Source organism: Aquarana catesbeiana, linkage group LG01 (assembly GCF_042186555.1).
Source record: "Aquarana catesbeiana isolate 2022-GZ linkage group LG01, ASM4218655v1, whole genome shotgun sequence".
Taxonomy (NCBI): domain Eukaryota; kingdom Metazoa; phylum Chordata; class Amphibia; order Anura; family Ranidae; genus Aquarana; species Aquarana catesbeiana.
In genome coordinates, this window is record NC_133324.1 from 722,621,435 (window position 1) to 722,646,531 (window position 25,097).

At 41.1% G+C, this 25,097-nt stretch overlaps 1 protein-coding gene across 6 annotated transcripts in view; it reads right to left on the reverse strand.

Moving 5' to 3' along the window:
- The window catches only part of INPP4B (inositol polyphosphate-4-phosphatase type II B), a 936,630-nt gene that overhangs the window by 165,051 nt on the left and 746,482 nt on the right, over nt 1-25,097 (reverse strand). For all 6 annotated transcript variants that reach the window (XM_073604287.1, XM_073604305.1, XM_073604278.1 and 3 more), the window contains one exon: nt 10,819-10,996. In XM_073604287.1, coding sequence (XP_073460388.1) covers nt 10,819-10,996 — 178 coding nt within the window. The remainder of the gene's footprint in view (nt 1-10,818; nt 10,997-25,097) is intronic.

Below are 25,097 nucleotides of genomic sequence, written 5' to 3' on the forward strand. Positions count from 1 at the left end.
GGTCAGAATTTTGTTTAGATGTACCCCTTTTTTGGAGATTACCAGTACAGGAAATGTTCTGCAGTACAGGAAATTGTCTACAGCGAACACAAATAAAGCAATAAAAAAAATAAAATAAAATAAAAAACTGAAAACAAATAAGCTTACAAAAAACTTCACTGCAAAAAATGAAAGGTTTGGCTAAGGTTTGAAATTACTGCATTCAAATATGTATAATATATTACTACAGAAAAGAAGAACGCAACCAGTAAAATTAAAGTGGGAACATAGGAACTTTGAAATGCAGTCAATTCAATGTCGTGTCCAAAGTACTTTTAAAAATCTAATTTTATAAAAGCTACAATTAAACTAACTGTAACACATAGATCTGAAATGTGGTTTGTAACAAAAGTGGATGAGGAAATACATCAAGCTCAGGAAAGTCTTCAGGAAAATCTATGAAGCAGTGAATGAGAAAAGACTATAGAGAACAGAATAAAAAAGAAATAGCAAAAGTGCATGCATAACCAGACATTTTTACTTACATAAAGATTACTATATTGAGATGAATGAAGCATGTAGAGAGAATGGAAGAGAATCGCAGAGGATAGGCTGGTGCAAAAACTTTTAAAGGAAAACTAGAAGGCAAAATAAGTGTAGGTAGGCTGCAGAAAAGATACGTAGATGATGGTCATGACTTATGGGTCTAGGATGTATATGATGGTTGTATAAAAGAGATATAAAATATTATAATAATAGGTACTGTGTTGCAGACTTGCAATCTGCAGCGCTTGACAACACCCCAAATGCAAGGCACAAATGCAGTGTTTTTGCCTGCACCCAGGGCCAGTACTAGGGGTGGGCGGGATGATTTAGTTGGAGGAAGAGGGCGCTTCCTGCCGGGTGTAACCTTGCCCAGCACAGAATATGCGGCCGAGTGTAGGCAGAGATCGGTTTTGCTCCTGCGTGTATTCTAGATCGTAACACTACACCCGCCCCTTACCTGCACAGTGCACTGTACAAAACCCTGAGCGACAGTAGAGTGGAGTGGGCGGGGCGCATGAGGTTGGGAATGCATATCAATGCTTTCCTATGATTCCAGATACATACAGCTTTTCTGCTCCTCTGCTTGCCTGGACAGCGGCTTCTCCTTCCCCTCTCCATTTATTTCTATCACTCCTACTTTTAGTGTTCCAATGTCTGTGTGACATCACCAGCTCCGCCCCCTAACCTCCTGTTTTTTTCCTCCCTGCTCTGGACAATGTGAAGGTGTCTCCTCCTCTGTGTTGTGACCCGTCCCCTCCTGTGCCCTTTCCCTCGGGTCCCCTCCTCTCCAGTCCTACTGTAAAGTGAGTGGTGTCTCTCTCCTATGTCTCTGTGCTGCTGAGGCTGCCACTACTCAGCTAACAGGTAACCTTCATTCAGTTCTAGCTGTGAAGACAACTGTTCTTTCTGATTCTGTTTTTTATTAAGGACTTTTTAAGATGAGGTGCAGACATGCAGCTCTCATGCAGGGCTGTCGTTTATCAGCATGGGGATGCATGAGCATTGTGTGCATCCCTGTGCCAGCACCCATTCATTTCAACTGGAACATGAGGTTGTATGCACACAGCCTCTGTATTCTAATGTGAAATGCAGGTTTGGGTCCCAATAGAAATGAATAGAACACTGGCACAGGGATGCACACAAAGCACAAGAGAGCCCTGCACAGGACACACGTCTGAATGGGCCTAAACAACTCATGTACATGGAGGCTTAGCGATTTCCCCAGCTCCCCAGGCATCAGAAAACAACATTTTACATAGGAGCTACCAAGTCTTGACATGGAATGAAATTCAGCTGGTTCACCAAAAACTGGATGAGTTTCAATCCATCTATGGCCATTCCTGCTAAAGAGAAGTCAATCTAATATGATCAACTTCTCTCAAACCAGCTTGCTAGAAATTTTTCCTTTGCTATGCAGCGTTAATCAATGTTCTGACCACTATCACAATGCAATGTCTGAGTGGAGAGGATTCCTCCCTCCACCTCACTTTTGTGGATGAGGGGATCGGCTCAGTTTTTTTCAATCAGACACTAACTGATCAAAAAAACTGATCCATCTATGACCAGCTTACCATTCACTATAAATCTTATTGTATAATATCTTTTGGATCTACCACCAACTATGTAGTACAAGGGCCTGCCTTATTGGATACTACTAATTGGATAATGAATTGTTTAGGTTTGTCTTCATATTACAAAGTTTTGGTAAATTGAAGGGAGATTGTGCAGAAATTGTACAATCAGATTATAAAGTGTATGCTCACCTTTTACTGTTCATATGCAGGAGTACTAAGAATGACAAATGTTTCCCCCGACACATTGTCTAAAGCTGGGTACACACTATTAGTTTTTTTTGTTCAGCCTGCTGGAAGAATAATAGATCCCTGCATGCACACAAACAAGGTGGATTCAGAAACCCCTCTCTGTTCTATTGTACTCTGACAGCAGGACTCCTCCACTGATCAGAATACAATGATCAGTGTTGCAGCCCGCCGATCAAAGGAGGATTTCCAGCAGGACCATTTGATAGAAGCCAAGGTCAGCTTCAGCTAGTTCTTGAAATAAATAGGCTGAAATCGCAGTGCACCTGGGTCGCATGTGTGGTTTAAACAGCCCTTATAACAGCTAGAAAGTGTCAGTGTTCACACATTATAACTGTTTGATTTGACTAGCATCTGTTATTCTCATACTAGACCACTATAAAGTTGCAGTACTTGTCCATCCAGATATTTTTTGAACACTGGAGGCAATACATTTGTGAAAAAAGTAGAGCTTTTGCCTAAAACAACATATCAGATTTCATGGAAAAAACTGTGAACAAGATAATCTGGTAACTGTTGGGAGTAAAAACTGCATTTTCTCTATTTGTCATAAATCAGTTCTCCTCAGTGGAATGACAAGGGTATGAACATAAATCTTCATACAAGTCTGCACCTTCATCTATACTGTACACTTCCCATGTCCTGGTTATTATCGGTAACCATGTAGCGAATGTCATTTGACAGTACTCACTTGATAAGGCAGTTTTGTAATTACAATTGTCTAAAAACAACTTCCTAGCATTGTTACTTATTAATTGTGCACAGCACCCTTGATCATGAAGGGGTAAGGACCTGTTCATATTCATTTCACTGTATAAAAATGCATTTTAAGTTGAGCTTCTATTCATTTCTATATGACTAGTGCACAGCATACTGTGGCTGCTGGCTCTCAAATGCGACTGTTACTGACAGCTCGGGTCCCCACTAATGATCAGGAACAAGAGTCGTTCCCCATCCTGCAATTATCTAGTCAGCTATGGCACGCAGGCTGGAGGCTTCAATGAAAACATTTAAACCTTCAGCCTACACTGCCACTTTAAGGAGGCATTTCCATCATGAATAAAATGACAAATGATACATTAAAAAGTAAAGGGGTTTTCTTTTTTTAAAGTGTTTGTTACTTAAAAAACAATTCACTGCCAGCTCCACACATTTTTATCCAGCCATACCACACTGTGTAAGTGTTTGTTGAAAACAATGCCTCTAAATACCTTTTCTTCAGATCTCTTCTGGCCGGACAAATGACTCCTGCCCCCTCTCCTACCCCAATCTACGGGCTACAGCGGGAGAGACCGAGATCTCCCTCTAATGTCAGTAGGGAGGTCACGTGACTGATGTGCTGGCCGCTCAGCCCCCTCCCGCTGTAGCCCTTAGATGGGGAGGGGAGTGGCTGGGAGTCACGTGACCAGCCTGAAGAGATCTGAAAAAAGGTATTTAGAGGCTTCGTTTTCAACAAACACTTACACAGTGTGTTATGGCTGGATAAAGGAGAGGAGCTGGCAGTGACATTTTTTACAGTTTACTTTGCTACATGAGCAGCAGGAGATGAGGGGGGGAGACGGCTCACACACAGGAGCTGACAGACAGGGAGGGAGGGGGAGAGAGGAGAGCAGCAGATGATGGAGGCACGTAAACTGACCACAGTAATCAGGGCTCGGCAGCCCTGATTACCGTGGTCAGTACACAGAGGGGGACACAGGAACAGGCTAGATCAACTAGGTTTTTTTTACAGCTTAGAGAGGGACAGGTTAGACAGCACAAGCACTGTACTGTTTAACCTGATATAAGAGAACAGGATCTCTTTTTTTTAGGGTTACAACCACTTTAATTTGTGTGCATTTGTAAGCCTATAATTAAGAATGACAACAGACCAGGGATTCCATAAAAAAGCCCCACATGCCCAACCTTGAAGGGGTTGTAAAACCTTGTGTTTTTTCACCTTAATTAATCCTATGCATTAAGATGAAAAAACTAATGACACTGACCGGCTCCCCAGCCCCCCGTTTTACTCACCTGAGCTTGTTCATTCCCTCGGCGGAGATGCGCCGGCATTCTGTGTCTATGCACGCATATGCTGGACTCGGGAGCGTGCCCGCAAGGTAACCCCCAGGGAGAGCGCTTCTCCTAGGGGGTTTACCGATGAAAGGAGGAGCCGTGAGCGCTGCCTGGGGGACCCCAGAGGATGAGGTTCGGGGCCACACTGTGCAAAACAAACTGCACAGTGGAGGTAAGATATGTTTGTTATTTATAAAAAAAAAAAGAGGATTTACAACCCCTTTAAAAAGATGACTTTTCTGCCCACTTTCATGTAATGATTCTTTGTTGTATTGAACTGCATTAGGTTGTTACTGCTTTGCAATATAATGACATCTAGTGGCGGTTTCTGATTACTACAACTTTACTAATGGGATATTGGTATAGTCCTTTGTCCTGTCCCCTTCTGTTTAGAGCTAGTTGGTTTAGCTCTAGCTAGACCCTATCCACTTCTTTCATGTTCCCGTAGTCAGTGTTAGTTATTCACAGAGTCAGGGCTCAGGAATGTCATGGTCTTCTTACACTTCAAAAGACTAGAATAACATCCTCTGTACTGCAATTAGCTGAAGTAAAATTGCATTAGATTCAACTTCTGTTTCTAATTGAAGGGTTAAGCTACCTGTGGATAGTGCCAAGTCGACAGGTGGCCATACTGTCTGGACAGACTGTATCTAAGGAGGTATGTTAATACATAAAGCAGCATTTGACAAGTACATTGCTTAATTTAACTGCTTGCCGACCAGCACACGATGATGTTGGCACAATGGCACAACTGCGCAAATTAGCATACCTGTATGTCCCCTTTAAGACACGGCTTAGGGGGCGCGCGCACACCCGCCGTGTACTCCGTGAGCGTGCCCGCGGGTCCCGCGAACTCAATATCTGCCGGGGGCCCACGATCATGGCACCGAGAGGCAGAACGGGCAGATGCCTATATAAACAAGGCATTTCCCTGTTCTTCCTAGCAACATGACAGGGATCTACTGCTCCCTGTCATCGGGAGCAGTGATCTCTGTCATGTTGCAGTGAGCCCATCCCCCCCACAGTTAGAATCACTCCCTAGGACACACCTAACTCCTTGATCCCCTCCTAGTGTTTAACGCCTTCCCTGTCAGTGTCATTTACACAGTAATCAGTGCATTTTTATAGCACTGATTGCTGTAAAAATGTCCCTGGACCCAAAATAGTGTCAAAAGTGTCCCCTGCAATGTCGCAGTCATCATAAAAATCGAGATCGCCACCATTACTAATAAAAAAAATTATTAATAAAAATACCATAAATGTATCCCCTATTTTGTAGACACTATAACTTTTGCGCAAACCGATCAATATGCGCTTATTGTGATTTTTTTTACCAAAAATATGTAGAAGAATAAATATCGGCCTAAACTGAGAAAGACGTGTTTTTTTAAATATTTTTTAGGGATATTTGTTATAGCAAAAAGTAAAAAATGTAGCTTTTTTTTCAAAATTGTCGCTCTTTTTTTGTTTAAAATAAAAACTGCAGAGGTGATCAAATACCACCAAAAGAAAGCTATATTTGTGGGAAAAAAAGGACGTCAATTTTATTTGGGTGCAACATCCCACGACCGCGCAATTGTCAGTTAAAGTGACGCAGTGCCGTATCGCAAAAAGTGCTTTGGTCAGGAAGGGGGTAAATTCTTCCGGGGCTGAAGTGGTTAAAATGGTAGTATAAAGGAAAAGTAAAGTAAAAAGTAAATGTACAAGTATGTTTAAAACAGTGGCAAACGCTACCACTTTTTTTTTTAAGAGGCCCCTGCAGCGTTATACCATAACGTGCTAGTATGCACAGCATACTAGCACATTATGGCAGACTTATCTTTAAAACTGAGCCCTCCAGTGCTGCATTCCATCTTCACCCGGTCTTCCTTCCAGGTTCTTGCTCCCTGGCTGTTTAAATGGCTGGGTGGCAATGACATCACTTTTGCGCATGGGCAGAGGAGTCATCATCATGGCACGGCGATCTGCGTTCAGGGCACACTCAGTGTGCCCTGAATGAGGAGCATCACTGAGCATGCATAGGGATGTTGTTGGCTAGAGCCAATGTGAATATCTCCTAGACATCACACATTTAGGGATATTCACTATACCTGCAGCTAAGGTTACCTATAGGTACAAGTTGTGAATAGACGTTTACTACCCCTTTAAGTGTCTGTATTTTTTCAAAAACAATTTTAAACAATTAATTGGGACTTTTTGGTAAAAAAAAAATATGTGAAATACTCTTTTGACTTTAAATTTAAGATTTAAACACCATTAAAGTCCCAATTCATTGTATTATTAATGTTTTGGAAATATATATAGAAATGTGGGTATTTGTAAAAATAGAGAGGGGCACCATTACAGGTAATATACCTTTTTGTCAGTCTCCTTTTCCCCCTCATGTTGACAAATAACAATGTTTCCTACACACAGCAATTAATAAATTGAAGTTCACCTTGAAATCACCTTACTCGCTATGTTTTCCATATGCACTTTATCATGGTAATTAGGTGTATTAAATTATTTATGCATACTGCATCTTTCTACTTTTGTCTTATATGCAAGTGTGGCATATCTACAGGGCTGCCTTCTACAGTTGCTTTTATTGGACTACAATTTAGTTCTTTTTGGACTTTAGCAGCTCAGAGTCTGTTGTTCTGATTACCCATTTATTATTATAGTTCCAAATTGTTAATTAATATTATTAGTTGTGTATTAACCTTCCCAACCACCCCATTTTTCCTTCATCAAAAGAAATTAGTTTTTGGGGGGGTTACAACTGTTTCTAATTGTGCTGAACCCAGCGCTCACATCCACATGTTGGCATTTTAAGTAAACTTTACAAATGTATTGCGCTAATTGTTTAACTGTGTTTACAAAGTGTACAGTGGAAAAGAGAAGTTATAGAAGTGGCCACTAATTGAACACTAATAATCAATCAAGAACCCTTATGTGGCATTTCATTGTGTGACATCAGGGGCATCAGAATGCAGATTAGTTAGAACTAGAAAGTTTTCCCTGCTAGAGGGGGGAATGCATTAAAATGTTTAGGCTTTAGAACCACTTTAATGCATTCTCTGCGTTAAAAAAAAAAAAAAAAAAGACACACACAGCGTGGCTCAGCAATGCTATGGGGGCACTCAAAGGGGGGAAAGAGCATGGGATGCTGGTGGAGAACCCCAGAAGAGGAGGATCGGGGCTGCTTTGTGCAAAACCGTTGCACAGAGCAGGTAAGTATGACAAGTTTATTTTTATTTTATTTTTCGTTTAGAATCACTTTAATTATTGGGTAGCTGGAAGGAGAGGGAGCTCTGTAGAAACTTAATTTTGTGCAGCCAGGTAAGAAATGGTTAGCTAGTACATTAGATCCCAGTCCCTATATCATTAAAATAAGTTAAAATACTTTAATGCATTGTTGTCAGTTTCAGATGAAAAATAAAACAACTTTCTGGTTTCTGGAATAGCTGTTGAAGTAACTAAATATAACTTTGTATCTGGTTTAATGAATAGCTGCTAAAATAACTAAATCTTGTAACACCTTTGCCTACTTTCCTTTCAGTGGGAAAGCAGCCAAAATGCAAATCCTGCACAAGACACTAACTATAAATGTATGTGTCCATCTTCTCCACTACACCACACTGTTTAACAGCATAGCTAATGTAGGATCAGAAGTAGATGCTCCAGACAAGAATCTGCCTTATTTTGTGGTCTAAGCTTCAAAAATGTTGCTGATTGAGAAAAAAAATCCAAATGTGCGCACATGGCGGCAGCTACAGTTATAGTGGAGTTTTAAAAATGCCTGTTTTTCTGCTCAGTTATGTAAACCTGAACATTTTTTTTTTCCATTCTTAAGTAAATTTTTTTGAGCAGGTTTAGCCAAAATGCACATGAGCGGTTTGACCTGTGTACGTCAAATCCCAGGGTTTTCAGGCGCATGGGAAGCACAGTTGCAGTGTCTAGCCCGGCTGCCAGCAGCCTGTCTAAATCTATGACAGACTACAAAATGAGGCAGATGGACGCTGTACTGATTGGTACATATGCTTAGTGCTGCATGTGTTCAGGGGCATGTGGAATCCTGCATTCAAGGCATATGTCCCTGAACGCATATGGTCATAAATGCGAGTAGCACTCAATACAGGGTCCAGCTGCATCCAGCCGCTACGTATTTCAAGAGGCTGCTGGCAGTTGGCTAGACACGTTCACCCATGCCTCCCAGGTGCCCAAAAATGCTAGGATTTGCCGCACATGGTCCAAACTGTCTATATGCATACCCTCATACACATGACACTATAGACAGCTTCTATTGCTTTTCAAAGTGCATTATCACACAATACATCCGCCAAACTCCCTCATAAACATTACATGGAAGGGAGAAAGAAGGAGGATGTATTAGTCCTGGAGTTTTCAGAAAAGAGCACGTGAAAAGGTTAGATGCATTTTTTTACATTTTTTATGCTTTTTTTAATGTTTTTTTTTTTTTAAAGTAATACTAAAGGCAATTTTTTGTAAAATTAAATTAACAAACACGTTATACTTACCTGCTCTGTGCAATGGTTTTGCACAGAGCAGCCCTGAACCTCTTCTTTTCAGATCCCCCTGCCGTCGATCTTCGCACCTCCTCTTCTCCCTGTTCCCCCATAGCAAGCCACTTGCTATGGGAGCACACAGTCCGTGCTTGCTCCCGAGCTATGTGTCTCTATTGAGCCGCTTTGATTGAGAGCAGCAGGAGCAATTGGCTCTTGCTGCTGCCTGAGTCCATGTGTGAAGAAGAAGAGAGGGGAGAGAAGATTGCAGCCGTGCACAGCGCTGGATCAATTGGTAATTATTTAGGGATATGGGGGAGGACAGCAAGCTGTAAAACATTTTTTATTTTAATGCAGGGAATACAAGGTAAAAAAAAGTTTTGGCTTTAGAACCACTTTAAGCTATGTAAATAGGAATGTGTAAACATATACTGTGTATATATATATATATATATATATATATATATATATAAAATCTTAGTTTGGTGGCAAAAGTGTATGAGCTTTTGCCACCAAAGAGCAAGCAGTGTATGTATCTAAATTTTCTATCAGTCTCTTGAAGTCCCCTGTACACCAGCAGACTGGTAAAAGAAATCCAACGCTAGGAGTTTGTCGGGCTCTGTTGCAGTGAGCTTGTGTGGACAGTGAATATATTCATAGAAGGAGGGCTGGAGGAGGACTTAATCAGTGTGCTGCTGCTCTTATGCCCCGTACACACGGTCGGACTTTGCTGGGACATTCCGACAACAAAATCCTAGGATTTTTTCCGACGGATGTTGGCTCAAACTTGTCTTGCATACACACGGTCACACAAAGTTGTCGGAAAATCCGATCGTTCTAAACGCGGTGACATAAAACACGTACATCGGGACTATAAACGGGGCAGTGGCCAATAGCTTTCATCTCTTTATTTATTCTGAGCATGCGTGGCACTTTGTCCGTCGGATTTGTGTACACACGATCGGAATTTCCGACAACGGATTTTGTTGTCGGAAAATTTTATATCCTACTCTCAAACTTTGTGTGTCGGAAAATCCGATGGAAAATGTGTGATGGAGCCTACACACGGTCGGAATTTCCGACAACAAGGTCCTATCACACATTTTCCGTCGGAAAATCTGACCGTGTGTACGGGGCATTACACTGTGCAAACAGAAGACTGGAAGAGTAGTTTGAGCTGGCTGTGCTAATCCTGCAATTGAGGACCTAGCTACATGGTCTTGCAAGAATGCTTGAGTCACAAAACTGGCTGCACAGAATTACAAATCTTTCAGCAGGCAAAACTGCTTCCACATAGTTTCAAGCTGAATAGAAACAAGCTTTAATGCATTCCAACACTGTCATGACTGACTCATTCTCATCTTAGCAAAAGCAATCATCAGTGGTCATTTAAAAAGCTCACTAGTGCCATATCACTATGTAATTGTTTACTCATATTTTAGTGCTGTGTTTGCAGAATAATTGCTTCTAAATGTGACTATGTAAGAAATCACTTTAACATAGAAGAACAAAAAAATGAATATACTGGCTTAAAAGAACAATACCTCCTACTTGCGTCTCTCGTACAATTATTAGCATTAGAAAGAAAAGGGCTTGCAGAAATCAAATGCTGCTGAGCAGAAATAAAATAACTCAATTTAATAACAGAATCCACTGGTTCTGAAAGCCTGCAATCTTGCTTTGAGAAACACTTTTAAAGGCAGAAAATAAAGATACAGAAAATGTTAAATTACTTTTTTGTGCAAAGGAATTAGGTGTTTGGTCTTCCTTAGCTTTGGCATTTTGAAGTCTATTTTTCAAAGTGAGTACTCAACATTCTTTAATGTAATGAATGTCAACCTGCACATTAAAAGTAAAGGGGAGGCATTAGGGAAAGGTCTATTTTCATCCACGAGACCAGATTGGGATCTCACCGTTTCCTTTAGAATGTTTAAAGAATTCTTCAGGCTGTCCGCAGTGTGCTGTCTTGCTGAATTAAGGAGGAGGTCTGTATGGCTTGATATAAGAGGTTGCAGGTGATTGATGTTGCTTAAAATTTCTTTTGCCTTTGCCGTATTTTCTGGTGAATAGTAAATACACTGGTACCCAGTACTGGAAAACAGAAATGCAAATTTCTTTTAGCAGACTGCAGAGAAAAATTATTATCAGAAACTCAGCAAAAAATAAAAAATAATCCTTATAAAGAAGATTGAGTAAAGTTATTTCCCATACTCAGGCATATGCTGAGATATTTATCTGTGAGAGGATTAACATCCAATCATTTTTCCAAAGTAAAAGAATCGGGGAACCACAAATGAAAGCAAACAGCGCTTGATGAGTTTATTTGCTATCTCAGCTTTATAAAAATAACGAATTACACATTGATATGTAAGCACTGTCAACATTTTATACAGCTTATCTTGTTGATTGGAAGCTTCAAAGAAAGAGAGTTGCAAACTTTTAATTCCAACTCATTTGAATGCTAACAATGTTGTTTTAGATTATACTGAAGTGGGACTCTAAAATTAGCATGTCTTTTTTTTCCCACTGTTGGGGAGATTTCCCTATACATCCTGAAAACTTTGGTCACAGGAAGTAAAATCTACCTCAAATAGGGACACTGACAAAAGGAGAGAATAGGTTCTATTCTTGATTCTAAAACTAAAAACTATGCTTTAAGTGAAGTTCTACCAAAAAAAAAAAAAAAAAGAAAACATACTGGGGTCGGTTTGCTAAAACTGGAGAGTGCAAAATCTGATGCAGCTCTGCATAGAAACCGATCAGCTTCCAGGTTAGAATTAATGTACTTATTTTGCAAAAATAAAACAGCTTTCCATTAATTCTACACAGACTTACCTCAGTGTCTTCATAGCTATTTAAACACACTGCTCAATTACTTCTGCCTTACTTCCTGGACAGACTTTAGGTTATAACACAGAGATGAGTTGACAAGCTGACCTCAATAGCACACACCCTGCATCATCTACCCTCAGCTGGTAAACTCTTTCCTGTGTCATGACCTAAAGTCTGTCTAAGAAGTAAGGCAGAAGTAATCAAGCAGTGTGTTTAAACAGCCATGAAGAGGGTGAGGTAAGCCTATGAAGATTGAATGGAAAGCAGTTTTATTTTTGCAAAATAAGTACATTAATGCTATATTGGCACATAGGGGAGCTGGAGTTTAAAAGAAAAAAAATGAACAAAAGGTGAACTTAGCCTTTAACTGAACAAGCTGAATTTAGAAGCTGATTGACTACTATGCACAGCTGCACCAGATTTTGCACTCTCCAGTTTTAGTAAATCAACCCCAAAGTCCTGCAGGGCTTGCCCATTCTTGTTGGCCAGCAGTGTGTTTCATGTACTAAAAACTACTAATAGAATTAAAAAGCCCTCACAGCAAATATATTCATAATGTTGTAAAGCCCTCTTAAAACAGAAGATATTCATGTCTGACTCCATGACAAATCTCAAAAATGAAAGGTTTATTCTCATTGCAGGGTTTAGTATTCTTCAATTCGATCAAAACGCTGTTTTTAGTCCTTTCTCACCATAACTTGTATAGGTATACTGTCTTGTAGGGTGCCAAGTCCTACTCTTTAGAAGCCATGGCGTTCATACACTGCAATGATGATGGCCTGAAAAAGCTTATGCAGTTTGGAATAAATGACTCTATAATACTACTCTATATTTGCACTATACACCAACAATTCTGGATGTACATCTGGCTGATGGAACATAAGGACATGAACTGAATTTCACTGTCCTTAAAGAAGAAGAATCCTCCTATTTTTGGAATCTGTGTTAGAATGAGACTTGTGAATACTTTTTACTGTGCTATGCGCTGATTCAGTTGAAGGGCTTTTTGATGCTTTTAGACCCTTCTCCCGATAACCTGCATGGTTATACTATTTTATTATAAGGAATAGTACACCCCTGTTGTAAATTATAAAGATATCTGTATTCATCTCAGACCTTTATAAATTCACAAAGCCAAAGTATGGCTGAAGCACAACTTTCATTTTAAATCAGCTAAATTCATTCTATGTGCATTAACACAAATGTTGTTCAAACTCTTTAACAATCAGCCACAGCTTGAGTAACATTGCCTGTCCCTTCTGTGAAAGCAGTGGTTTCTCTAAAATGGTCCGACTAGCTTGTTGTAGAGTCAGGCATTATTTTATATGATGATGATACTGATTTGTACTCTGTAAAAATAGCTTTTAGCTTTTCAGCAACAAAACTTCATTTCTGGAGAGTTCAGTCTTCTAACTATAAATGTATCTTACATCTGGAATGCACTCATAAGAAATGAATATTTTTATCTGCTGTTCTGTGTATCATAAGAATGCATTTTTGCTCTTTTCATAAAGCCACCATATTGCTTATAGCAAGTGTTTTTGATTTTTAAAGATGTCTGCAAAGTGCATACACTATCGAGGACATTGCAGCGCCGTACTAGGAAACAAAAGCAGATATGTTATATATAGCACCCCGAACTCCGCTATGTCTAATAGACAATAACTGAATTGGAATTCCCGCAGTAAGTTCAGGAAATATGTAGGCTGCTGTCCTATTCTATTAAACCAAGGAGGTTTTGAAGCAAAGCAGGCAATCAAAGCGTAGAAAAATCCAGACACCATTCCTTCTTGGAAGGGCTGGATTTTTCATGGCTGGAGCTTGTAGGCGCACAACTTCTGTTACCCAACAACAATTCCTCTCTGCTAGGATATCCTCTTTTACACAGATGATTTCCACACATTATTGTAGACATTGCTTAGAGTAATGTGACAATATATTAAAAAATTCTTATATGAAGTGACTGTATTTCTATTGATAGTGGGAAAAAAAAGCTTGGTTGACGACTATAAAGGGAAAAGCCTCTTCTTTTCTTTGCCTGCCTACAGCCATTTGCCTACTGTGCTTAATGGAAGATGCAGACCTGGCTTCTGTAATTAGCCAGAACTGCCAAATTGCCCACTTAGGCCTGCTGCTTTTAAAACCCTTAGCGTTTTTTAAGATAAAGTAAGATAATTTTAGATAAAATGTGTTCCACTGGTGTTTGTGAAAGTACAGAAGTTTATGTTACAAAGCAGTGAATGTATACATGAATGATCACAGATCACATTTCTGTAATTGCAGACTGGAATAGATACTGCACTTTGTGATGACTCTTGTTTTTCCCTATGCCTATAAGGCAGATGTCTGAAAACACCACGACTTATAATTTGAATTGTTACTCCAGAGGATTACAGTATAGATGAAGTATGTCAAGACACTTCACACACTTCAGTATTTCTGAACTGCTCCATTCTACTCTTTACAGCTCATTATAGCTGTAAAATAGTGCTAAAAATAGGATTTTTAGGTCATACTTACCTGTAGAGTCCTTTTCTTTGAGTACATCACGGGACACAGAGTCAGGCTAATATTCATTACCTGCTGGGTTATACTTCGTCATTAGGCAAATGGACACTGGTAGACCAAAGGTCTTCAGACACGAAGTGATCCCCTATATAACCCCCCCATACAGGAAGCACTTCAGTTTTGTAGCAAGCACTGAATCTTCAAAAAAGAGGGGAGGGATCTCTGTGTCCCATGATGTACTCAAAGAAAAGGATTTTAGAGGTAAGTATGACGTAAAAATCCTGTTTTCTTTTTCATACATTATGGGACACAGAGTCAGGCTAATATTCATTACCTGCTGGGACGTCCCAGAGCAATAGCCTTATGTGGAGGGAGACACCCTGCCAAACAATAGCCATCAGAACTGATACGGCAGCCCGCAGTACACTGCGGCCAAAAGCCGAATCCTCGGCTGCTCGAACATCCACTTGATAACATTTTGTGAACGTATGCACTGAAGACCAGGTAGCAGCCTTACAAATCTGAGCCACAGATACTTGATGGTGAAAAGCCCAGGAGGTTCCTACACCCCTGGTAGAATGAGCTCTCACCCTAAAGGGAGGAGCTTTATGCTTCAGACCGTAGGCCTGAATGATCAATTGACGGACCCAATTGGCAATGGAAGCTGTGGAAGCTACCTGCCCCTTCTTGGGTCCTTTTGGTAAAACAAAAAAAGAGTCTGATCTTCGGATCTCGGCAGATCTATACAAATAAACCTTGACTTCCCGGACAACGTCCAAAGAATGCAGTCGTCTCTCTTCCACCGAATGAGGCTGAGAGAAAAAAGAAGCTAAATAATGTCCTCATTTAAATGAAAGGCTGACACCACTTTTGGCAAAAAGAATGGAACAGGTCGTAACACGACTCTGTCATGGTGAAGGATCAAGTACGGTTCCTTGCATGAAAGGGCCGCCAACTCCGACACCCTTCTAGCTGAGGTGATAGCCATCAGGAAGGCAAGCTTGCGTGACAGCAAGTCTAATGGAATTTCCATAATAGGTTCAAATGGTTGTTTCTGTAAAACAGACAGCACCAAGTTCAAGTTCCAAGGCCACATAGGTGACCTAATGGGGGGAAGCAAGTGACTTGCCCCTTGCAGAAAGGTTCGGATCAGTGAATAGGAGGCTAAAGGCCTTTGGACGAATACTGATAGGGCCGAAACTTGAACTCTGATTGCACTCAAAGCCAATTTGATTTCCACAGCTGACTGTAGAAAAGAGAGAATTCTCCCAATCACATATTTATGAGGATGCCATTTTCTGGCTTCACACACAAGCAATGTAAGTCTTCCAGACTTTATGATAAATCGTCCTAGTGACAGCTTCTTTAGCATTCCCTAGAGTAAACACCACTGGTCCTTTAACACCCTGGCTTCAATAGCCATGCTGTAAAATTTAGAGACTGTAAATTGGGGTGGAATATAGGACCTTGAGACAGTAGATCGGGGTGATGTGGAAGCGTCCATGGCCGTCTATTGTCAGTTTCACAATCTCTGGGAACCAGGGCCTTCTGGGCCAGGCTGGTGCCACCAGAATGACTGGAATCCCCTCTCTCTGAATCTAGCGCAACAAATGTGGAAGGAGAGGGATCAGAGGGAAAACATAAACCAGGGAGTACTGGCTCCATGGAACTATCAGAACATCTGCTACAATTGCCAGAAGATCTTTTGTTCGAGACACAAACTGCTGTAGCTTGTTGTTGAACCTGGATGCCAGTAGGTCGACCTCTGCCCATCCCCAACGTTTTCCAAATTTCCTGGAACACCTCTGGGTGTAGGGACCATTCCCCGGGCAGATCTGCTGGCGGCTGAGATAATCTGCCTTCCAGTTCTCTATTCCTGGGATATGGACTGCCGATATAATTGGCACATGTTCCTCTGCCCAGGCTAGCATGTAGTTCACCTCCTTCAGAGCTGAACGACTCCTGGTACCATCTTGGTGGTTTATATAGGCCACTGCCGTGGCATTGTCGGACTGAACCCTGATGGGGCAGTCCTGAAGCTCCACCGTCCAGAGGGTGGAGGTACTGCCCGTAATTCTAGGATGTTGATGAGCAGGGTCTGCTCTGTCCCTGACCACTTTCCCTGAGCTGTGAGCCCATTTAGACTCGCTCCCCAGCCTGAGAGACTGACATCTGTAGTCAGTACTCTCCAAGTTACCGGGAGAAAGGATTTTCCCTTTTGCAGGTTCAGGTCCTGCAACCACCAGTTTAAGTTTAAGCATGCCTGAGGAGATAAGCACATTGGAAAATCCAGGGCTTTTCTTTCTCTGTTCCAAGCCAACAAGATGTCCTGTTGTAAAGGCCTGGAATGGAACTGGGCATAGGGCACTGCCTCGAAGGAGGATACCATCCTCCCTAGAAGGCTCACGCAGAGCTGAATGGAGGGTTATCTGGTGCCCCTTATCTAACACACCTGATCTTTCAGGGCACAGATCCTAATGGGTGGCAAGAATACTCTTGCTTGGACCGTGTTTAGAATCAGACCTAAATATCTTAGACTTTGAGCTGGTCTCAAGGCTGACTTTTCGGTATTTAGGAATCAGCCTAAGCTTTTCAAATACCTCACTGTGTATATTATGCTAGAGCCTGTACTGAGTGATCTCTGAGTAGGAGGTCGTCCAGATACTAGACATGTGCACACTGAAATATTTTGTTTCAGAATTTCTTTTTCGTTCGAAAAAAAAATTTATTTAGTTACTCCCGAAATCCGTTATTTATTTTGTTTCGTTAAAAAATGCATTAGTTCGAAAATCTAAAATAATTAAGGTCGAATCTGTCATTGAAGGCTTATGGTGTCTGTCGAATGTTCTAAGAAGATTCAACGGAGCAGCTAAACTGTACGACGCCGCAATCGAACATTTCCGGTCGAATGTTCCGCCTACAAGCTATGGTAAAATTACTAGTCAACCAACATTAGAATTCTTCTATAGCCTATGGGCGGAGCATTTGACCATAAATGTCTGCTCGCAGCGACTGCTTTGTCGAATCTTCATGTCGAATCTTTTCTCTCTATGTCAAATAATCTTGGACTAACAGAGTTAGGTCAGGCATATTCAACCTTTTTTGCTATTGTCTCTATAATGTCGAATCTTTTCTCTCTATGTAGAATAATCTTGGACTAATAGAGCCAAGGTTAGGCACATTCGACCACAGGCTCGATGGACACAGATCGCTATTGTCAGCGTCATGTCGAATCTCCTATCTATATTGAACTGTTGTCGCAACGAAAATGAAAATAAAGCATTTGTTTATGTCAGATCTTTCCGTTTTTGGATTCTGCACGTTCGTTATTGTTTATTAAAACGATAACAAAAATACCCGAAAGTCGGACGAAAATGCATTTGGACGAAAACGAATGCACATGTCTACCAGATACCCGAGCACCAGGATCCCTTGGGCCCTTAAGCGACCCAGTACTGGTGCTAGGACCTTTGTGAACACCCGGGGAGCTGTAGCAAGTCCGAAGGGTAGAGCCACAAACTGAAAATGACGTTCCTCTACTGCAAAACGTAGGAACCTCTGATGAGGCTGAAAGATAGGTATGTGTAGGTACGCGTCCTTTATATCAATGGAGGCTAAAAAGTCTCCCCTCTGGACTGAGGTTACTACTGAGCGGACAGATTCATCCAAAAGGACTGCATCAAAAGATACTTGTTCAGGGATCTTAGGTCCAAAATGAGGATCAAAAACCTCTGCGACTGATAGGCAGACATCGAGTGGATATCTTCTTGTCCAGATTGCTCGGAAGCAGACTTAACCGAATCATGAGCTCTAAGCTCCTCAACCCACTCCTGCTCCAGATGAGGAGACTCCAGGGAGGGGGATCTGTCACGCTTCCTGCCACCCTGCGAGATGGAGGCAATCATGCTGGCAATCCTGTGCTCTCCCCCAGCTAGGGCTGAGGACAGTTCATCCTTAGTGATAAAGGGTGAAATAGCAGCGTTGACTGTAGGCACAATACCAGATAGGCGCAGCGGCTCAGATTGCCCGGGAGCCTCTGGTCTTTCAGGGGATACAACACTAGGGATAGGTTAATCAGGAACTACTGTTAACTAGGTTAATCAGGAACTACTGATGACATAGGTGTGCCCTTCCCTGTGGTGTTAGTCCCGCTCCTTTTTTTGGAAGACATTCAATGCCTGCAAACAAAGAGTACTTGGGTGTAATTAAAACACCTCAGAAGGGAGACCCTTTAATAGGGCTCACCAAGCCCCTATGCAACAATCCTGTTAGCACCCTTAACCTGCCAAGCAACACCTGGTGATTAAGGTGACCCGGGTAAGGAAAAATGAACCACTGTAAGTGTTTGTTCAGAGTCTGCTCTGTGTCCCCCAGCTGTTTTCTCGAAGCACCACATGCTTGGCCTGCGCAGCTTAAATAAGCTGGGTGTGCGCCGGAATGTTCTATGCGTGTGTGCGAATGAGCGTGACTGTATTCGCGTAAGACGCAAATTTTCGTGCGCCCAGATAAAGGCTGCTGCACATGTGCGGGTGAAGCCGCGTGCGCCATGGCCACCAAACAAACTGCTGAGCCCAGCAGTGCTCTTGCAAACGTACGTGCGCCATGGCGAACCTAGGCAAAATGGCGCACCATAATGCGCCATCATACAGGTAAAAAACAGCCAGGCACAAGCAAAAACACTTTGCAAACACCCACAGCTAGCCCAGAACTCCGCCATATGGTCACCGCACACAGGTGTCCAGCCTTTAGCTTGACTGATTGTAACAATCACTGGGACACCCCACAATAATAAAATAAAGGGGTTTCACTTACCCGTACAGGCGCAGGGCCACTTAGAAACTATGGGCCCAATCTTCACCCTTCATGGAGGGTTCCTGTCACTAGGACCTTCAAGGACGGGGTACCCTTTCATGTTTAGGGTCCTGTACAGCACCCTGCAGGAAATGCCTTAGCACTGTAGTGTCCAGGATTTTCACTCCGCAGGGTCCTTCGCCCGGAGGCAACGTTACAGGCAAACCTCGCAGGATCTTAAGTCTTCTTTGCGAGGCTCAGGTACCATTTATCTAAGCATAAAAGCCTGTGTTAAATGGATCCAATCGGTCAATTTTTGGAACAGTTTGTGGGACTAGAGACCTGGAGCTCAGAGAGCTCAAACAAACCATGCCATCCACCTTGCAGACACTGGTAAAAAACTGAAGTGCTTCCTGTATGAGAGGGGTTATATAGGGGGATCACTTCCTATCTGAAGACCTTTGGTCTACCAGTGTCCATTCACCTAATGATGAAGTATAACCCAGCAGGTAATGAATATTAGCCTGACTCTGTGTCCCATGATGTATAAAAAAGAAAAAAGGTACAGTACAGAAACACAATCTATTCCCTCAAATCAAAGCCCAGTTAATGGTGTTGCCACAGCAGGTAGGAAGTACTACACTATAATTTCTATAACATCTATTCATACTTGTGTCAGCTGAATTTTTTTTTATTTACAACTTTGCGTGTTCATTAGCATACTTGTTAACCCACATTTTGAATGGGTCTTAATGCACTAAAAAGCATACTTGAACTATTTTTGTCCAACACAACACATGATATTGCATTCACATCTGTGCGCCAATTAAGTCACATTAGCTTTGAAAAATTAAATGACAGTTTATGGATTTATTTAGAAATACCCGTCCTTGCTTCCTCAAAATAACTCTGAACAATTGTGCAGGTAGTCAATTCTTTACTTGCCTGCCTGCTTCTCCCCTGCCATAAGCCTAATTTGTGGGCATTTCTATTGATGACTGACATTATTCACATGTGTTAGTGTAGCAGTTCTCTTAACAATCCTCTGCATATGATTGGTCAGTGAATGATCATTGGAGAAAAGGAGGAGAGCACTAACACCCACTTCCTCTGCATAACTCTTTACTGTCCATGGCTGATGTGGAGTTCGGACAGAGATACCTTCATTCTGTTCCCATCTGCAGTGAGCGTGCCTGCAAATGTTTATCACAGAGACGCTTTGGCACACTCTCTCTTGCTGACATACCCCCTTCCATGGTTTGTACTGTGATGGTGCTGGTCTCTTTGAAGCTCCTGGCACCCAAGGCCAATGTTATCAATCAGTGAAAATGAATAATTTGGCTCATTCCGCACAGCATGGTCAGCCCATGGTGGAAAGAATAAGGGCTTTGTCCACCACTCTAGCTCTGGATCTACTGCATTAATTGAAAAAAGACAAAAAGCTACATGCAATGTTTTATTATTGGTTTCCACATTTGGAAGATTTGGTGGGTATTAGATCAGTCACCACCACTAATAGGCATAGACCTAATACAGTGGGCAAAGGTTTATAACTGTTAGCGACAACATTCATTTGTGCGTACGCGGAGGCTGCTCTAGTGGCTCTATTTTGGATTAATGCTTTCACAGTGTTACATTAATTGGGGCCTGCGCACACTGTGATGTTTACTTCATGGTGCCCGGCTCCTGGTTTCCAAAAGACAAACCTGGGGATGCCTACTTCGCAGGGACTGTCTTTAGGAAACAAGGATGAATGGTAACCTTATTCTAACTATTCTGGCTCTTTCCAGTCAGAGCTTAGCTTTAAAGAATAAATTCTAAAGATTTTAACATACATGACATGTAAAAAAAACACAAAAGTTTATCTTTTTGCTTAAACAGCAAAAAATGTCTGACACTGTAGTAGTTATTTCTGTTTGATAATTTAGCAATTATTTCTACCCAAGCAATTATATAGCGATTAACACTGACATCCAAAATGCTGCAGGGAATGTTAACAATTATGTGTCATACATATTACACTATATAGATGTACTCTTGTGCTTTTAGCTGAAAAAAAAAAAAACTTGAAAAAACATCAGAATGATACGAGAACTAAATGCCCAGGAAGCTATAATTGCATTGTGATTCATTCAGTGGAGGATACTAAGGGGTGTAGTGCTCATTTGCCATCATGCCACCATTATATGCTACCACAAAACTGTAGCAATGTACTTACGTACGTACATGCGTAACCTAAATAGGAACAGTCCTCCTTTAGATATAACACTGGGGTATACATTTATTCTGCTTTTCTGTAATAGTTGAGCCCACAATTTTTTTAATCCTCAGCGATGCCCCCACCTCTTTTCTGATATTTAAGTTATTTGTGTTCTGCTAAAGAGTTATTTGATCAGAGAGGAAAAACTACAAGAAAACCCAAACATGTACTGGAATATTTGATGTTCAGTACAACACGTAATTAAGTACACATACCTTAGCTTATATTTCAAAGTTACTTGCAAAATGCTCACAGCAATAACAAATATGATCTCTTAACTGATCTAATAAGAAAAAAAAAGAAAATACGATCATTGCTATGGATTACTCCACCATTGCATTTTGCACTAAAGCAAATTGTGTAACATGCAATCTGTCACTGAGCTCATGGGTCTCAAAACAGAAGGCCATGCTGCTGAGAATTAAGCTGCAGGTGCAAATTATATAAAGCATGTTAAAGGGAATCTATCATTCGAATAAATGCATGGAACTGGAGTCCCGGTCTGTGGTAGCCCACTCTAATCCTACTATTTTTGCAGAAAGTTTTTTTTTTTTTTGTAGTAAACCCTGAAACTAATGGATACTGCTATCATTAGTGCCTCCTTTAGGTATGCATCATAAAATGTCCCCTTTAAAATAAATGCTACAAGAACACACGTACTGATCACTTTGACTTCTGGGCCCCCAGCAACTAAAGCTGGCCATACATGGGTCAGTTTTTTTCACTCAACCACAGAGTTGAACAAAAAACTGAAAGCAGAGAGCAAGTTCATTTACACATTAACAGGAAGCTTGTGGCAGAATAAAATGGTCAGACTCTTTGTCTGCTAATTCTATTTAAAAGGGTAAAGAAGCCTATGCACAGAGAAAATTTCTTTCCTGCAACCACAGACAGTGTTGACAGGGGAATCCCTTCGGCTGAGCCATTGTATTCTCTTGGCGAGAGTGGGGGGGAGTCGTCACCTCCAGGAGAAGACAGTGATTATTGCTAGCGGCTATACTAGCCACTAGCGATAATTGCATGAAAAAATCTTGAAAACTGTAGGTGAACAAGTATAAACTGCCCAGACCCGTCCTACCACCACTGCGCTCTAAATGGTGAGAAATAAAATGAAAAGCTGCCACTTTAAAAACTGTGAATAAAAAATCTGAATTTACCCCTAGAATAGAGATGAAATAGTGGCACTAGCCCCTATTAACCCCATGATTAAGTCCCAGTGACGAAACATGTCGGGGCGTGGCTACATGGCAATCCTACATGTGTGTTAGAGGAAGGAGTGACGGGCACAGAGCGAGGGTCAGTGGAGGAGCATGGAGGACCGTCTGCTGCGGGCTGGTAAGACGATCATCAGCGTTCATGCTCCCTGGGTCCGCTGTGGCCGTGTGTTGCTGAGTCAGTGTTTGCTGCATGTTTTATTGTGATGTTATCTGGCTGTTATGAATTGATCTGCCCATTGATTTTATCTACCATGTGAGTGTATTAGCATTGGTTTTAGTTTTGAATAAATCCTTTTTAAACGTTATCACACTATTGGAGCATTTCTTCTTATCTCTTATGTGAAATACCATCCCAAGGAGAGTGCCCGGATTACATAGAGGTGGATATCATTGTTCGCTTGTTAACCCCCATAAGAGTGGGTTGAGGCTTTTGCCGGCCAAACACAAGAGTGGGAGGCCTTAACAGCTGGTGAGTTTGAAATTCACAAGGGAGTGGAATCACGTCACTGAGGTGTGGTGGACATTTGGATTGCAGCACTGTGGAGTGGAGACACACTCACTTTTGGAATTTCCTTCCCATCTTTCACATCATATGTGGACTTTCATGTTGCACTTTTACGGTTTTACATTTAAATCCCTACTGTTTTTTTTCTGTTTCAGTTTTTTTTATCTTTGTAGCCTGTTTTTTTTAGGCTTTTAGAGCCGGTATCACGATACCAGTTTACACATTCATCACGAGGTGTTAATATTATTGATTTCTCACTCATGTTGCAACTTTAGTTATTTTTGTGTTATATTATTATTGTTCATTCATTGACTTGGTCTTGGTGTTATACTTTACCAGGTGTTTTATATATATAATTTTATATATATATATATATATATATATATATATATATATATATATATATTTTTTTTTTTTTTGCGTGTGCAACTTTACACTACACCAGTAGTTTATGTAGACTTGTTTGGTCACTTGAAATGCCCCTATTTTTATCCAATCTATTGCATTTTTCATTATTTAATTATTTTTTTGCACTTTTAGTACACTCCACGTCACCAGTGTGCATGAAAAATCTTGCAGGCTGCTTGTACCCAAGTTGATCAATTGATCAACTTGATACATTCAGCCTGCTCATACATGGTTTGAATCATGGCTGGCTCCTTCTAAACCGGCAGAGATTTGAACTGTCTATGCCTGGCCTTACTGTTAATTGTTTACTGTCATAAAAAACAAGGGTTGTAAACACTAAAGCTGGCCTTAATTGTTTTCAATAACTGTAGGTAGGGTTTTTTCATTTTGTATAACAACAAGATAAAAAGTGTTTGGTCAACTAATCAGAAAGTTAGTTACTGGTATTAACCTGTATATGAAGGTACGCTTAACTGCTAAGAGATAATATTATGGAAGGAATGATCTAGGACAGGGTTTCTCAACCAGGATTCCTTAAGGTTCCCCCAGAGGTTGCTCTGGGCTCCCTGAGCAATGAGCAATTTCTGTCTCTCAGATAAGTTTACACTGACACCTTTGATCTTTTTAGCTATCTGCTAAAGGGTTATTCTTTCCAGTGACCACAAGTTTAAGGAGCATTATTCCCACTATCACGTTAATGTTTCATGAGTTGTAGATGCAGTCATTTTTAGCAGGGGTTCCCTGAGACTGGAAAGTTATTTAAAAGGTTCGTCTGTGTTGAAAAGGTTGAGAAAGCTGAATTGGGATGGGATGAATTGGCATGAATTAGAGCGGAGACTGTGAACCAGGTCTTCTCGTCCAACATCAGTGCCTGACTTCACAAATGCGCTTCAAGAAGAATGATCAAACATTCCCATAGACACACTCCTAAACCTTGTGGACAGCCTTCCCAGAAGAGTTGAAGCTGTTATAGCTGCAAAGGGTGGGCCAACTCAATATTGAACCTTACAGACTAAGACTGGGAAGCCATTAAAGTTCATGTGCGTGTAAAGGCGGGTGTCCCAATACTTTTGAAAATATAGTGTATATACTGGATGGGTGGAGTGTCCAGTGCTTGCTAGGATCTGACAGAACAACTGGATTCTCTGAAGGCTTCTGATTATTGTATAATTTTCAAATACTCTGCTGAACTTTGTCATATCTCATTGGGATCCAATGAGTGCTACATTCTGGAAAAGAACCCGAGGTTGCTGATTACAAATTCCTTTGGACATATGTTTGGAGTTTGCATTCTACAACTGTCTGCACACTCCTGTTCAAAAGCTGAAGACCAGATGTTTTAACTGCTCTTGCTGCATATTGGTTTAGAGACTGAGAAATCCAGGCAACTAGCATTTTCCAAAGAAGGTCAGACAGCTGTTATTTTCTCAATTCCAATAACGTGCTGTAATTCCAATGTGTTTACATATTTTTAGAAGTAATTTGCAGTGTAGCGATGAAAAACTCAAACCGTAATTGTCTCCAGCAGCGTCTACTTAATGCAAAATAATGAGATCTGCTCTAAATAAATGAGAATCCCAAAATGTTCAAACCCTTTTCGGCTGTCTCATAAGTCAGACATCAATGAATTTCTCATTAGATTACTGTAGACTATAACAAGAACATTTAACA